A 17,327-nucleotide genomic window follows, 5' to 3' on the forward strand; every position below is an offset into this window, starting at 1 on the left:
TGCTGGAAGCCATTTCATCACCTCATCTTTCAAACTAGAACATATGTTGGCTATGCCCTAAGAATCTTAAGGTGCTGCTCAGTGCAAGCTAAGTTATGGCTTATTGTATACTGCATACCTGTGAATAGTGATCTGTGGACGGTGATGAACGAGACCGTTCATGAATGTACTGTGGCTTCTGCTGCTGATCTAGACCAGCATCCAGGATATCATCTGCTGAATGGTATCGTCCAGAACTCCTGGCTTCCAGAGGTTTCCTCTGTTCCTTCCAAGATGCTTGATATTCCGCGAAGGTTCCAAGCCTTCTTGGTGGGTTCAATTTCTCTGAGGCCTTTCCTACTTTTCTGTCATCACTGAGGATCTCTCCACAGGAGGTGGCCCGTGACCTCTTCTGAAACCAGGAATCTGTACTCTCGCACTCATGGCCCCCTGTCTGTGGCTTCTCAGCCTTCTCTCTTGGGAGCCCACAAAGAGCTTGCCTATGGCCTGGCTTCTGGATAAGAGATTTGCTTGTTTCCTCAAAAAACTTCCACCTGTCAGCAAATGTACCCACAGTATCCTCAGGTGTCCTGACAGTAGGATGAGGACTCTGGTTCCCTGAAAGCCCCACTTCATTCATTTTCTCTGGCTCAGAATAGGACTTTAATTTCTGCTCTGCTGTGAACCGTTTTCGGCCTCCAATTCGAAGAATGTGGGGTACGCCACCTCCAGAAGAGGGTGGCTTGGCTAGACCTGCCTCACAGAGGCGGGAGGTAGAGTCTGGCTCCCCAGGGAAAGAAGATAAAGAAGATGAGGCACTGTGGTCATAAGTCCTGTGTTCTGGTGGTCCTGGATACTGATCTGCTGGGGTGGGATCTAAATCTCGGCGCTGGAAAGAGGTGGCCTTCAGAACCCGTGTCTGGGCCTCCTTCAGGTGCTCTTTATAGGTACTGGGGAAGGAACCGTCTGGGACAGCCCCCACATCAGCTCTCCAATCTCCAGCATAGTCTTCAAACTCACTATCTCCAGCTAATGTCACTGTGCTTTTGCTCTTCTGCAGCTTTGCTCTACGCATTTGGATCTCATTCCTCAGTGTTGTGGCAAAACGGTCACTCCTCCGTGTGGGTTTACCCACCTGGGCATCAAGCAATGGTGGCTTCTCATTTCCACAATCCTTACTGTTCCCAGGCCTCCATGCACCATCTTGGGTTAGAGAGTGCAGCATGGGTGTCCTCTGACGAGAAATTCTCCCACTCTCTCCATCCACTAACTTCAAGTCACTGCCAGGACACTGCAGACCAGCTCTCACAGTGTGGCTGGCTCTAGGACGCTCTTGGATTCCTGAGCAGCAGCCTTCAATCCCTGCATTTAGCTGGTGATACCCCTCTCTTTCAGGAGAGGCTGGGTTCTCCTCATGCTGCTGTAGGTAACCCCTCTGGCCTATCGGGCGTAAGAGAGGATATTCAAGGTCCACAGAAGTTGTGTCTGAATGCCAATAGTCACCTCGGGGTATCACAACTTGAGTACTCCCCTGCACAGGCTGCCTGGGGGACACAGGAAAATAATGGCTCCGCCCTCTGTCATCTAGCTTCTGGTTGACAGAACCAGGCCACCTCACCTGAGCGGGATTGTCATCCTGAGACGGTTCAGGAGGCTCCTGCAGACCTCCGCCAGGAGTTATATGAAGTTGTTCCCTTGGTGATGAGGGAAACCTTGGGCTCTCATCACTGCACTGCTGTGAGTGCTGGCTCCCATGGTAAGACTTCAGAAGGTGCACATCGGTGCTGGAAAGGGAGAACTGGAGCCTGCCTGGAATCCCTGAGGGCCTACCTGCCCTATCATCAGAGCATAGCCAACGGCAATCCAGGTGGCCTTCTGGCTGGTAACCCACATTTCCTATTTCTTTGCCACCACTTGGATGTGCAAGCTTCCACTGTCGATCAGTAGTTTCCACTCTGCGGTCACCTCGGGGTTGCACATGGGGTAGGGTGGTAAAGTGCTGCATACTGGCCAAGTCTGAGAACGGAGGGCCCCGTGCCTTTTCATGGCCCCTGGCTGCCACAGCAAAGCTATCACTGCGCAAAGGAAGTCCAAGAGGTGGGGGAGAAGGGGCTTTTTTCTTGTCAGGAACATACCAGACAGGCCCAAAATTGGACCTCCCAGAAGTGGCTATTTTGGGCTCAACATTATCCTCTGGCCTTGGGCTTTTACTACTATTACCAGGAACCCTTGGTATAAAACACGATGGCCTGTCCTGCAGTCCCTGAGGATCACCTGTAGACTGGCTTTGTCGGCTGCTGCCTGGCCTGGAGGCCTCCCAAAGGCCAACTTTGTAGAGAATGTTCTCAGTGGAAGAGGCATCAGCCTTGGGCAAGGTGTGGTCAGGGGTGCTGGAACAGGTGGAAAAGGAGCCATAAGCCGAATCTCGCTTGCTGTGGCCACCCAGGTGGTCAATGCTGCTGTTGGACTTGGCAGATGAGAGGTGTCCAGATGGGTAGAGCTGGGAGCTGTGGTCCAGGCTGTCTATGCTGCCCATGGAGCTGAAGTGGTCAGAAGTGCGCTGTAGGCTTGTACGCTCCCACGAGCCAGATAAATCATGGGAGGAAGAACTACAAGGAGAAGCACAAAGAAAGGTTTACAAAGAGTAAGGTCTGAGGATAATAGCTTTGTGAGTATAGCTGGTCCTCCCCTCAGAAGGATACTCAATAGTAACTGATTGGGAACTGGGAGAAGAGGGCATTTCTGAGGGCACACTAAAAAGGTTGTCAAACTACTGAGTGACTTAAAAAAAGCCTTCAATGTCACTGCATTTTCTTAAACTAATACCCATGGTGATACAAGCCGTGTCTGAATTAACATTTCTATAGTCCAGCATTGGTTAAGAGCAGAGATTGGAACTAAGAATGGTTCTTAGATCTTTAAAAAAATCCTAAATTTATTTTTTATTGTGTGTGTATGTATACATGATATGTGTGCATGCAATGCAAGCACATGTCAGAGCATATGTATAAAATGTCAGAGAATAATGTTTATAGAATTGTTTCTTTCCTTCTGCCTTTCTATGGGTTCTAGGAATTGAGCTCAAGTCACCTTGTACTGCAAGTACTTTTACCCACCGAACCATCTCATGAAATAATTTAAACAGACTCATAACATCTGATGATAGTGAAACAACTAAAACTCTTCCACACACTTTTAATCCAAACATGTGGCAGAGGCAGGGAGATGTGAGTTTAAGGCCAGCCTGGTCTCATGAGCAAGTTCCAGGACAGCCAGGACTATGTAGTGAGAGAGACCCTGTCTTGGGGGCGGGGGAACTACAAAATTTAACTTATAAAAACCCAGGGCCAGAAGGATTCAGTGCAGAACTCTATCAAAACCTCAAAGAAGAAACATTAATAATTCCTCAAATTATTTCACAGCAAATATATTTTCAAATTCTTTTTATGAAGCCAGTATTACCCTGATACTAAAATTGGACAAAGACTCAACGAGAGAGAGAAAATTATTTCTGAAAGAACATGAATGCAAAAGTTCTCAATAAAAAGACTTGCAAATCAAATTCAAAAACACAAAAAGATTATCCACCATGACCAAATCACCTTCGTCTCAAAGATGAAGGCATACATAATAAACATAATCCACTACATAAATACACTCAAAAATAGAGACCACACGACATCTCTCATTAGATGTAAAAAAGGTCTTTGACAAAAGTCAACATTCATTCTGACAGAAGTCTTGGGGAAAGTCTGGGAACACAGGGCATATATAATAAAGGCAAGCCCATAGCCAACATCTTCCCAAATGAAGAAAAAATTCAAAGCATTTCCATTAAAATCATGAAAAAGACAGGAGCACTACTCTGTTCAGTATAGCACTTAAAGTCTTAGCTAGAAGGAGATGTAGGAGATACAAATAGGAAAGGAAGAAGTCACAGTACCCTTATGTACATATGATAGTGTTCTCTACCTAGACTCCACAAAACTCCTATAGTTGATATGCACTTTCAACTAAGTAGCAAGATGTAAAATTAACATAAAGATCAGTAGCCTTTCTATATACAAACAGCAAACATGTACCAAGAAATTGGAGAAATAATTCCATGTATAATAGTGTTCAAAACAAAATAAAAAAAAAAAAAAACCCTTCAAAATAAGTCTAAGTGGAAGACTTGTATCATAAGATCTTTACGACAATGCAGAATGAAACTGAGAAGGGCACCAGAAGATGGAATGAGCCCCTATGCTCACTGATTGGTAGAACTGTGCAAATGGTGATTCTACCAACAGCGATTTACAGACTCAGTGCAATCCCCATCAAAATACCAACACAATTCTTCACAGAAATTGAAAAAATCTTAAATTTCACAGGAAAATACAAATACCCAGAATCGTTAAAATAATCTTGAACAACTACAAAAACGTTGAGGTTGTCACCATCCCATATTTCTACTTGTACAACAGAACTATAGTAACAAAAACACATCACAATACTGATATAAAAGCAGACACATTTATCAATAGAACTGAGGACCCACATATCTGCTCATACTTCAACAGCCACCTAATTCATGAGAAAAAAGGCCAATAAATCTATTGGAGAGCAGACTGTATCTTGAACAAACAGTGCTAGTCAAACTGGATAGCTACAAGAATTAAACTAGCGTCTTATCTCTTACTCTCATAAAACTCAATTTTAAATGGACCAAGAACCTCAACAGAAGCCCTAATACTTCTGATAGAGGAGAAAGTAGGGACTATGCTTGAACCTATTTGTATATTCTTAAATATTTTGAATAGTCAAAGGGAAAAAACAGGAGCATTTCTCTTGACTGACCTAAGATAATGAGACAAAACTCAAATTTTAAGTTTTAAAGAAACACAGCCATCCATGCTCTTCTTTCTACATCTTGTGTTATAATAGCCGAATTAAACAACTAGCAGCGCCAGTGAAAATAGCCTCTTATAACATAGGCTGTGGTGCACACAATTCATCTTAAAGAACCATCAACAACTTTACAATTACAAGAGACATTTTAGGGACATTTCTTTTCCATTCTCAAATATTTAATTACCAACAATTCATTCTTAAATTCTCAGTTGGATACTGACTGAGACAAGAAGCAACAGAGGTTACCAGCAGAATCATGTGATGCTCTGCCCAGATGAGCTATACATGCATACTGAAACCACACATTCTTAGTCAGGATTGTGCCTAAAACAAGGTAAGTAATTAACTGAGAAAGTAATTGTTCTACAGAATAGTCACGGTACATGTATTACTGTAAGTCTCTTACTTACAGGGTGCTAAATATTTTCCCTAAAGCTGGACTTTCCATGCTTCAAGGGAAAAAAATATGTGTGGCTATATTATATTAGGGGAGAGTGAGGATAAGACAGAAAACCGCAAGTATGGTAAGACAGGAGACAAACCTGGCTACATCAAGGATGACAGATAACCACTTGGCTTTGATAGCACTTTCTTTAAGGACAGATTGCATCCCTAATGAACAGAATATGTTACAGATTATTCATTACCATAAATTCATCCAGATACAAATAGCATGAAGCCCAGTTTATACACAGATGTAGCTAGCTTAGATGTTTCTCTAACGTGGTGACTGGCTAAGCTGGTAAGTAGAAGATTCTATTACATTCAAGGTACTACAATGAGAAAGTATAAAGCACATTTTCAACCTGTTTTCTTGCTCAGTGGAGAATCTGTGGGTTTTCAAAATAAATACCATCCAGTCATGTTGCTTTGAATATTATGTAATACCGCACTTGAGAAGTACTTCCTTTACATCACATAGGCACTATACTCTGCAGTCTGTTATCAGAGAGGCATTTACTAACAGCCTCAAGGAAATTTGAGATGGTTGTGAAAAGAGAAATTGCTGAGCTAGGGACAAAACATTGATAGAACATGTGCCTATTATGCAAATGGCCCTGGGTTCCATCTATATTTGGGGATGGGAGAAGGGAAGTAGATGTGGTGATGTATACCTATGATCCTAGTTCCAGAAAGGCTTAGGCAGGAAGATGGTCACTAGTTCAAGGACTAGTCTAGTCTATTTAGCAATTACCAGACCAACCAGAACAAATATAGTGAGACCCTATCCCAAAAATAAGGAGAATGAGGAAGTTGAAAAGATGAGGCAGGGGTATATGTTCTTTCTTATACAGAATGAAAGAGAGAGAGAAAGTAAGAGAGGGGGAAGAAGGCTAATGGGATGGAAAATGGGTAGTAACTAAAGGTAAATGTAAGCAAAGTGCAACAATGTATGCATATTAAAATGTCATAAAAACATTATTTTGTATGTTAGAAAATACAATCATAGGGCTAGAGAAGTAGGTTGGCATTTAAGAACAATTACTACTCTTACAGAGGAACTTTGTTTTACAACTGCTTGCAACTTTATCTCCAGGGTTCTAAAACCTTCAGGCCTTTGAAGGCACCGTACTTATGTACCAAAATCACACTCAGATACACATACATAGACATAGTAAACTCTCCCTATAAACATCACCTGCTTGTCAATTCATGGAAATACCTTCCAAAGAAGATGGAAATACCTTCCAAAGAAGGTGGTGTCTGAGAACACAGAGATATTATGGAAACTCCACCTGCTAGACTCAGAACCACCAACTCCTTGGTGTCACACTTGACAGTTTCAAAGGACTCCACAAAATAAAAACTGAAGTTTCCTTAAGAAACACTCACAAGAAGAGGGGGAAGATTCTTCACCCTTTGACTTGCCATTTAACTTCTTTTCTATTGCCAGATGTTTCTGAGCTCAGTGAAATATTCAGTTCAAACTGCAATTGAGCATCAACAGCTTTGAGTGTTCTGAAGTCAATGGGGATTTCTGAGTACAGAAAGTCATAGTTACATGGTGTCTGGACTGGGAGAAAGAGTACCTACCTAGCCGGGTGCTGGTTCTTCCAGGAAGGGGAACTGCTGGTGTTCAGAAACAGTGAGGCTGTTGGCTCAGGGTGGACATCGAAGAACTTGGTAGCATGCCAGGAGTGAGGCCTCCAACTTGGATCACTTTTCCTGGAAAAGAATGTAGACAAAGGGACTTCAAACACTTCTTCCTGTCCAGGACAACAGTAGGACCCAACAAAGGAAACCAATGGTATCTGCTGCCACCCAACACACATGGCTTACAGCTGCTTTCTACTGTATATGGATATGCACATTATTTCAGATGGTTGCTGTTGCAGTAAATATTAAAAAACAAAAACAAAAACAAAAAAAAAAACCGGTTTATCTCTCTACTGGCCCTGAGGTCTCACTTCTCAGGCCCAACCCTGATACAGAGTCGTAAGCACCTCTGGCGCCCAGTCCGAGACACCATGGCCCAATTTGTCCTCTCAACTCCCTTCCCTGGTGGTTTTCTACCACCTGTTCTCTGCCTCTGTCCTGGGATGTTTCCCTACCCCAAAATCCCACATAAATACAACTCTACAGCCGGACAGCTTTTCATTCAGGTTTATATATTCAATTCTCAATCCATAAACCTTCTACACAACAAGATTGCATCAAATAGACAAGGATACAAACTGCCCTTCTATATGAGGTATTAGACCTATACAATCCTTAATGTTCATAGCCTTTTAATGCCAATCAATCCCACCTGGGTCCAGCTGGTGCTTGGGAACCTCCATGTTGCCCAGCCTCTCTCCTCCTCTGACCTCCTCAGACCTCTCCTCTCTCCCTGGTCCCACCCAGTCACTTGCTTTCCTTTATTTTACTAATTAAAATGGGCAGATTCAGATGAAGTCACCTCTTGAGTATGTGACTGGGAAGCCCTTCTTGGGGAAGTGAAATTAACATTAAAATACAAACAGCTTCAGGACAATTGACAGTTGCTAATGATCAAGTTGCCATGATACAGAGTGGAAATCACTGGCTCTAAAACTACCCTTAGTTTTTTATATATTCCTCTATAAATGGATAAGATTAATGTTTGTAAGGTAGAAATGTTATAAACCTTTTTGAGACAATTTATAATATACCCAGAGCTAGCCTTGAACTAGCCTTGATCCTCCTGCCTCTACCTCTCAAATTCCCAGGAGCACCCTTAAGCCCAGATTTGTGCAGTGCTGGTGATAGAACTAGGAGTTTTCTATATACTTACTACGCAAGCATTCTACCAACTGAGTTACATCTCCAGCTCTGATTTGTTTTGTTGTTATTGTTCTGAGTGTTTTTTAAAGACAGATTATGTAGGAGGCCTTGGGATTGATCTCTAGTACCCCCAAAACAACAACCACAAACATGGAGATCCACCCAAAGTCCCCTCAACTCCAAAGTCACTGCATGAAGCTACCCTTACCTCTCAAAGCTCCAATTTAAGATAGAAATGACATCATAGTAGACAGTCGAACAGCTTCAGGTAACTAACAGACTAGGCATTTTCTCCCACAGGCAAAAAATATTAAATAGTGTAACACAGTAAAAAAATATTTTCTAAGATAAAACTGAAAAGCATTATAACACAAACATTTTAATGACTTGTACAGTCTTAATGAGTATGCAAGGTGCAAAAAAAAAATGGTGACTTTGTGATCATTTTACAGGTACTAGAAAAAGAATATAAGTAAGGAATTACAAAATCAGCAATGTACCTCACAGAATTCTTCAAAATCTTCAGAAGTAAGGCTCTAATCATATGCACTTAATTTCTGCTGGGTTTTCCTATGTTATAATATCTATAGCTTTTTCATCTCTCTTTCCAGTTAACTGATAAGAATAATGAACTAAACTGACTGAACATGAGGGCAGAGGAAAGGGAAAATATGGCTAAGGAAAAAAATGCCTCACCTATGATGACACTATTTGAACCCCCATACTAGAATGCCATGAGATAGTAGCTGAGGCCATGGGAGAGCAGTGTCCAGCAAACTACTATTAGTAAGCAAATTCTAAAATAGCAGCAATAAATTTGTTTTTGGTTTACGAAATGTGTAATAGATTTAAAGTGGCTGGAACATCTTTGCTACCCTCCCATTAGTTGTATTTGTACCTCTTCTCCTTCAGTGTGAGCTTGCTTAGGGTAACCAGCAAGTAACAGAATGGAGGCAGGTGTACTAGCTCTTGCCTGTAATCCCAGCACTCAGGAAGTTGAGGCAGGAGGACTGCTTATGCTGGAGCCTAGCTTGGGTTACATTGTAACTTCCCAGCAAGCCTGAGTTCACTGCATAAGATCCCACTTACTTTTTTAAAAATAAAGATAACAGAATGGGAAGAAATAACATGCTTGTAGGAAGCCTGTAACTTCTTCCTGGCTATTTTAGAATTTTTCTCCAAAGCCTTGTAAGAGTCAGTAGTTAGCATGACAGAACCAGAGCCTGATACTATGGAAGAGGGCTCTCCACCACACCTAGGAGGATGTGTGTGTGTGGAAGGTCGCTAGGAGAGGTTCTACAAGCGTAGAGGGTATAGACTAAGTAAGATAGAAATACAGTTTTGAAAAGTGTGTACAGATAATGCACTATGTTCTGTGAGGCCATGAACAATCCAGAAGGTTCTTTTTTTTTTGTATTGGATATTCACTGTATTTACATTTCAAATGTTATCCCCTTTCCTCCACTTTCATCCTCCCTCCCCCTCCACTTGCCTCCACAAAGGTGCTCCCACTCCCAACCACCCTCTCCACCTCAGCACCTTGGCATTCCCCTACCCTGGGAAAACGTGCCTTCACTGGACCAAAGGCCTCTCCTCACATTGATTTTAGACAATGCTATCCTCTGCTTCATATACAACTGGAGCCATGTGAACTCATTGGTTGGTGTTTTAGTCCATCTGAGTTGTGGAGGGTTTGATTGGTTGATAATGTAGTTCTTCCCATGGGGTTGCAGACCCTTTCAGCTCCTTCAGACCTTTCTCTAAGCTCCTTCATTGGGGTCCCCATGTTCAGTCCGATGGTTAGGTGAAAGCATCCTCAACTGTATCTGTATGACTCTGGGACAATACACAAGGCTAGCAAGATGGCTCCACTAAAAATGGCACTTGCCTCACAAGCCTGAGACCCTGAGTTCCATCCCCAAAGCCACATAAAGATGGAAGAACACTGATGCCTCAAGTTTTTCCTGTAGCCTCCACAACTACACAGTGCACATAATACACACCATACACACACACACACACACACACACACACTGATAATAACATTGATATTTAAAAGATAACACACAGATATGTCAATTTCAATAGTCAGCAGCTAAGATCTTTTTTAAAAGTTATTTATTTATTATATAAGTATACTGTAGCTGTCTTCAGACACACCAGAAGAGGGCATTGGATCCCATTACAGATGGTTGTGAGCCACCATGTAGTTGCTGGGATTTGAACTCTTTCAGGACCTCTGGAAGAGCAGTCAGTGCTCTTGACCACTGAGGCACCTCTCGCGCTCCAGCAACTAAGATCTTACTGAGACTGTCTTAAATAAAGCAATGAAGAAGAACAGTAAGGAGTAACTGAAGATTACAAGAATAGTGGGGATGTTAAGAATACTTAGGGTTACTGTGTTTATTTAGACTATTTTTTAAAAATAAACAAATGAAGATATATAGAGAAAATAATTATATTCTTATATATAATCACTGAAGATCCCAATGCCTAACATGGACAGTAAAATTTTCCTAACGTGCACTCGATTGCTCTGAATGTACTGGTATACCATGAACACATTTTGGAATTAAGTACATCAGGTTAGTTAGCATTTCAGATGCTGAGAAACAACTGGGGTTGTATTAATAAGAAACGGATAGCATCTAGAGGCTAGCTAGCTTGTCATTCACAATTCTGAGGAGATGGTGTGTTCTCTGATGCCACCTACTGGCCCACTAGTTTCTACCCATTCTCAGGTGACAAGAACATTTGAAATCCACTTACAAAAAAAGACTCTCCTGTTTCCTCCCAGGCATAGGCTTAAAACAAGTGGTCCCTAGAAATATGGGTACAGGGAGTAGGACACAGATATAACCCAGTGTATGCCACATCAGAAGAGGCAAACAGCCTGAAGTGGCTAATGGCACTGAGTTTTTACCCAGTTTCTAGATCATGCAAAGAGCAAGAACGATTTTACTGTTGATACTCTAGTAACTTTTCCTGAAATCAACTGACTTAAATGTACAACAAACCGAATTTGCTTCAGTTAAAAAAATTAACTTTATGTCCAACTTGAAAATGGTCTTTGTGTGTGTGTGTGTGTGTGTGTGTGTGTGTGTGTGTGTGTGCACGTGCGCACGCACGCACATACATGTTTGCATGTGAGTGCAGGTTTGTGTATGTATGTGCAGTCACACGTTACAGTACACAAGCATAGTTCAGAGTCAACCTTGGATGTCAGAGCTAGCTTGCCTTATTTGAGACAGGGTCTTTTGTGTCTCCATATGAAATGCTAGCTGGCCCATGAAGCTTCTGGGGATTCTGTCTCACCCTCACACTTTGCTGTAAGAGCACTTATCAGTATGTGCTGCTGCATCTGGCTTTACACAGATTCTGAAGATCCAAACCCAGATACTCATGTGTCTATGGCAAGTGTATTACACACTAAACCAAGTCTCTAGCCTGATATTAGATACACTTTATTTTTAAAGAACAGGATTCAGCTTACCAGTATGCAAACTGGAATAGGGTGATAAAATAAAAATGGGGGTTGTCTCTTATTGCACAGCCTGGAATAATCTGTAACTTGATGTGCAACCTACAATCAAAATTGTGACTGAGTACCACAATGCCCAGCTTCTGTTTCATTGTGTTAATTATTAGCATAAGTATTTCAATGAAGTTTCTGTCATTCATTGGAAATACAGAATCCTTTTCTCCCCTCAAAAAAAAAAATAGTCATATATGAGTTGGGTTTATTTTGCAACTATTTAGAAGATAGTGAGGCTGTACCTTCTCCTCAAATACAATATGTGTCTGGTTGTCCTGCGCCAAGTAGTTCTGCAAGTGGTAAGGAGGCCTGGGTGTTCAGATTTCTGGACACCTGAGGAAATAGCTCAGAACATTCCCTTACCTTGAAATAGTGACCAGGAAGGTTAGGGGGGCTGTTTGTACATACTGAGAGTGAAGGAAGAGTGGCTAGTGTTTTAGAGAATCTACCACCTAAGAGGCAAAATTTCCAAAGGCCTTACACCTTACTTCATACTTGGGCCTCATAGACTTCAACAGTAGCCCACAGCCTTTAGAGGGGTATATAAAACCAATACAACCCCCAGCAGGGCCCACAGAAGGCAGGATGCTTTCAGAAGTTCCAGGGTAAGAAAGATTGGAGTTTGGCTGGCTCCTGGCAATTTACCCACACTTACAGTTTTCCAAACAAATTAAGAAGTACCTTTACTACCACCTGTACACTTCCTTTCCTTACTAAGCCTCTAGAATAACTCTCTCTCTCTGAGTCAGTTTCTACCTTGAAACTTTAGGTTTTTTTTCAAAACCCATTTTTAATGATGGTTCTTAAACACTTTAACCTCCCTTTTAGCCCGCTGTCAACCAGAGGTAGTGGGAGAAAAAGGATATGGGGGACGTGGACCTGTTTAGAAAGGTTCTTTGGACAACTTCTGTGTTGTCTGGAAATCGGCAGTTCAGTTCACAGGTCAGCAGCAGCTCAATCCACTTGCAAACACTTCATGGATACACCAGCAGTTCAGTTCAGTAGAGTTGGGAGAGCAAATAGGAATCAGCAGCCAAGGCACTACCTAGCAGAGACAGCCAGGCCTCACCTTGGTACAAGTCAGCAGAAGGGGCCAGAAGTTCTTGGCTGTGCCTCTCTCAGGGAAGCGAAGATCAGTGAAGGCCCGAGAGCACAGCTCTATCAGCCAAGCTCAGCCTCCATCACTATCGTAGAACCCTATTATATCTCTCCAACCATCACGCATTCTCCACGGGTCTTGCCTCAGCACATGGGTCTCTCTCTCAGCTGACATCACTCTGACAATAAGCCTGAGTCAGTAAAAGTGGCAAGAAACTGCATACAGCACACCACCAAAAGTGTTTTGGTGTTTCTCAACTACCCAGTATAAGGCAGACCAATACATGCATGTCCTTAGCAAAGAATCCTTCATCACATGTCCTTTCACATACTTGTTTTAGCAGAACACCTGTGTCTGCTTCAGTGAAACATTCCTTTAAAAGTCTGCCTTAGCCTTTCACTTGTGTCCACTGCCTTTGTGTGTTTGCCCCAGCCAAGCACCATCCAACACAACTGATGTTCCAAAGAACCCTTAAAATCTCCACTTTACTACCTCCTGCCAGTTTCCTTCCCAGGGGCTACACAGTTCTGACCAGCCTGCCAGGTGTTTTCTCTGCCACCACCCCAAGTACCAGCTGCTGCCCCACCTTGTCAAGAATGATTCCATACTCTCAGGTTCTCTAAGTTCAGCCAACGGTTTTTATGATTATCAGGGGGTAGGTTGGTCCAGCAGTATTAAATGAGTTCTCCACTTTGTGGACAAAGGAGTTCTCAAGCCCAACAAAAACATGGCCCAGAGTCAGGAGCCAATGAAGGACCGCTCCAGGGCTTTGTCTTCAAGACAGACAGCATTTCCCCTCTTGGAGTTACCACTCACTAATTAGAGCATCTGTGGCCCATGTTTTATGATCCTATTCAGCTGAGGGCATTCTAGACAGCAGAACTTACTAGAATGATGTTAACCACTTGGCTGGTGTGTTGCTTGCAGGTTAACTGAACATATATTATAAAATATATGTTAGAGTACTTTTGATGGCGACACTGTTTTATCTACTGTAAGAAAAAAAGTAGCTAGGTCTGAGAGTCCAGGCATGTAACGTGACCACTCAGGAAAATCTAAAATTTGTAGCCAGCCTGAGCTACATGGCAAGTTCCAAGAGCCAGTTTGGGACACCCCATATGGTCCTTTCTAAATAAATAAAGTAAGACAAAGCTGTGGAGTTGTCCTTCAGTGGCTGAGCCAGCTGTTAAATGAAAATAGAAATTTAAGTCAGTCATACTAAGTGCACCTGAAAAGGAACACAGCTGTGAATCCTAGAGTGGCAGAGGGAAAGCAAGAAGAAGGGGTGTTTGTGGTTGGTGGTTTCTGGGAAGACATGAGACACTGATGACAAACCAAAGATAATTCTACTCAAGTCTAGCTTAGTGCACTAGTTAGCTCACTGGGGGCTACTTGTGGGAACACAGGTAACTCAAGGGCAGCTACAAGCTACACAAAATAAACAGAAGAATGGAAAATAAAGAAATGTTGACTGTTCATTGGCACTGTGTGGGAAATTAGCAGAACAGGACATTCTTTCCTAGGCAGTGCTGCAGAAAATGCCATGCTGTGAATGGGAGCATGGTGCCTGATAAGATCTGGTCCTTTGGGACACGAGTGAAAAGAGTCCCTGCTTTTATACATTAGAAGAATTCAGGAAAGATACAAACGTTCTGATGCACTCAGCAGATGAAACTGATACAAGCTATCAAAAGCCAGTCTTCAGCAATAACAGCTTCAGTCAAAAGATGAAAGCTTCACAGTTCCTCTTTTCCCAGCCAGTACAGTCCCCTTATCTCAGCCCTGGCCAGAGCAAGGAAACTGCTTCTAGTGTCTTCCATCCTGTCCCTGTCATACTTCCCACTGCTGAAAGAATGTTACAGAATAAACTCACACCATAACCAGTACTGAAGCACACCCAAACAATCATTTTTCTGACCTTTTGCCACAACCTTTTACTAATACTGGAAAGCAAAGAAAAAGAAAGCCTTATCCTCTGCACTCTCTATCCAAGCCACTTGCGATCAATAACACATGATTTCCAGCTGCCTAACACATCAAGCAGCATTTAAAAGGACAACTCCCTGGCCTCACTTCAATGAACAGATAACGTTGGCTAAGAAACAAAAGACATTCAAATGTGCAGCCATTAATGTAACCACTATAAATAGCCCTAAAGAATAACAGCAGAGCTAATGAGTCTTATATATAAGAACAAAGACACAAAATGAGGTATAGTGACTCACTTCTATAATCCTAGCCCTGAGGTAGTGGAGGCAGAAGGATTCCGAATGTTTGATGTAAGCTTTTTCTACACAGCAAGACCCTTTCTTCAAAACCAGAAGAAGCCACTGAGTCAGTGTGTCAGAGCTACAGCTGATTATGTAGAAGATCCCTTCCCAAGAAACCCATGAATAAGGGTGTGTGATGGATCCTCCAAGGCTAAAAGGAAGGAGTCTACAGGAAACTGAGACTCCACCTCCAATCCAGGTCTTTTAACTCTTACCTAGTTCATGTCCTTGACAGACTCAGTAGAGATAAAAGGAGGTAGATGTTGGAAAATCCCTGCTATAAAGGGTCAGAGGGAAATGCATTGAAAATACCCTGGTGATCTCAGTGACTACAGCTACAGAAATGTCAGTGGAAAACTTTCTGGTCTGGGGGCCAGGGATGTCGGTTGGGGCTGACTGTAAAAGGATCCCAAAGGGACAAGTCCCATAGAAGACACAGATGAGCAGGATGCTTCTGGAAGGTCCAGGGTAGGAGGAGAGTAGAATGAAACTGGCCCTTTGCAACTGTCTCTCATTCTAATTACTCCTCTAATTCTTCACAAGCAGTAAAAAACACCGTCATCCAAGCATACAGTAGATCCTGGCTCTCTTGCCTCAAAACAGAAATCTCCTTCTTAGAGCTTCTACTTATGCTCAGTAGCCACAGATAAAATGTTATTTGAGAATTCAGAAGGTTCTAGAAAAGGGACCAAGAAAGAGAGATGATATATACACAAGATACATAACACATAGGAAGGTAACCTAAGATACTGATATTAGCATCACCATGTAGCAAAAAAAAAAAAAAAAAAAAAAAAAAAAAAAAAAAAAAGTTAAATTGAACTTCGACCATGAGATAAGAATTCCATTATACAGTAAAATAAATGACTTCCATAAAATTTACCACCAAGTCTATTGAATACAAAGAACAGGCCCACTGTTTATGGTAGTATACACTTGTAATTGATGCACCTGAGAGGTTAAGGCAGGAGGACAACATGGTTAAGGGCAGCCTGGAAAAGAAAACAAGACCCTGTCTGGAGATGGAAGAACCAGCCAACCGCTGCAGGATAAATGTAAATAGTCAAATGCTGTTCTGATTAAATAGCATTTGTCAACAAGGTCTGGTGGCACAAATTCCAACTCTTAAACAGAAGCAGGAGGACTAGGAGTTCAAGGTCATCTTCAGGTTGTACATACTTAGTCAACATGTGATACCTGACCCTGTCTTAAAATGAAAAAACAAACAAAATCAATTAAATTAATTTTCAAAGAGAATCTATTAATTTACATTCTTAACAATGTTCTACAGTTGAAAACCTATTAAATAATACCTTACATATATGGTCACTCTAAAAGTAGCCTTGGGAAAATTGCCACCTGTTGTATTATACATTAGCTCAATGAGGATAGATGGTCCTTTTCTTTGGAACAGCACCAAGCCAAATAAAAAAAAAATACCTTCTCTATCCTTAACTTTAAAGAACCTCAAGACCTGAGGGTGTGGCTCAGGGATGGAGTGCTTGCCTGGTGTGCAGGAGCAATTCCACCCAGTTCTGTAAACTGAAAACAGTAATGATGACAATAAATTAACACCTGTTTGGTTACGCTTAGAAACTGAAGTTACAGAAGATGCTCAGGAAATAACTATATGCTTTTTGTTTGTTTTTATGGATTCTGTTGTCGTTGTTTATGTCATTTCACTACAGCTATAGACAAGCAAATATATACCAACAAAGCAATGCAGCCATTTTCCCTAACAGAGGTCAGATACTTACTATCTCTTTATCCCAGTCATTATAACAACTATTCTACCTGAAAGAATACTACAAGTCTCATATCCAAAAGGACCTGAGTTATTTATTTATGTATTTATTTATTTATTTATTTATTTAGGTTTGGTTACTTTGTATTTTTGACAGCGTCACCTTATACACTCTAGGCTAGCCTGGAACTCTTGTTCTTCTTGTCTCAGCCTTTTGAGAACTGAATTACAGGCATGTGCCACAATGCCCAGTAAAAAGTGAGTTAGTCAGACATTTCATAATCATATTAATAAAAGCATTAAGAATACAACTTCATTAAATTAAAAAGGTTTTGAATGTAACTACATGAAAGGGCTATATAAAATTCCCTTTACTGGGACCTATTCTAAGTAGTTTTTCTAAGGGTTGGGTTATACAAGTATTTTGCATGGCAAAGACAGGGAAATATTTAAGCAGTGGGGAGAGGAGCAATATCTAACAGGGTAGGAGGGAAACACACTAAGCATTTCGCATACCATAAACATTTTCCTTGCATAAATGAAACAGATGAAAAAAATCAAAGG

At 41.7% G+C, this 17,327-nt stretch overlaps 1 protein-coding gene across 2 annotated transcripts in view; it reads right to left on the bottom strand.

The window, feature by feature from the left end:
* Window positions 1-17,327, bottom strand: part of SHROOM2 (shroom family member 2) — a gene marked incomplete at both ends in the record, with an annotated part of 128,334 nt that overhangs the window by 39,115 nt on the left and 71,892 nt on the right. For both annotated transcript variants that reach the window (XM_080910785.1, XM_080910784.1), the window contains 2 exons: window positions 119-2,588; window positions 6,907-7,038. In XM_080910785.1, the coding sequence (XP_080766911.1) occupies window positions 119-2,588; window positions 6,907-7,038 (2,602 nt within the window). The remainder of the gene's footprint in view (window positions 1-118; window positions 2,589-6,906; window positions 7,039-17,327) is intronic.

This window comes from Micromys minutus (assembly GCF_963924665.1).
Source record: "Micromys minutus genome assembly, chromosome: X".
NCBI lineage: Eukaryota > Metazoa > Chordata > Mammalia > Rodentia > Muridae > Micromys > Micromys minutus.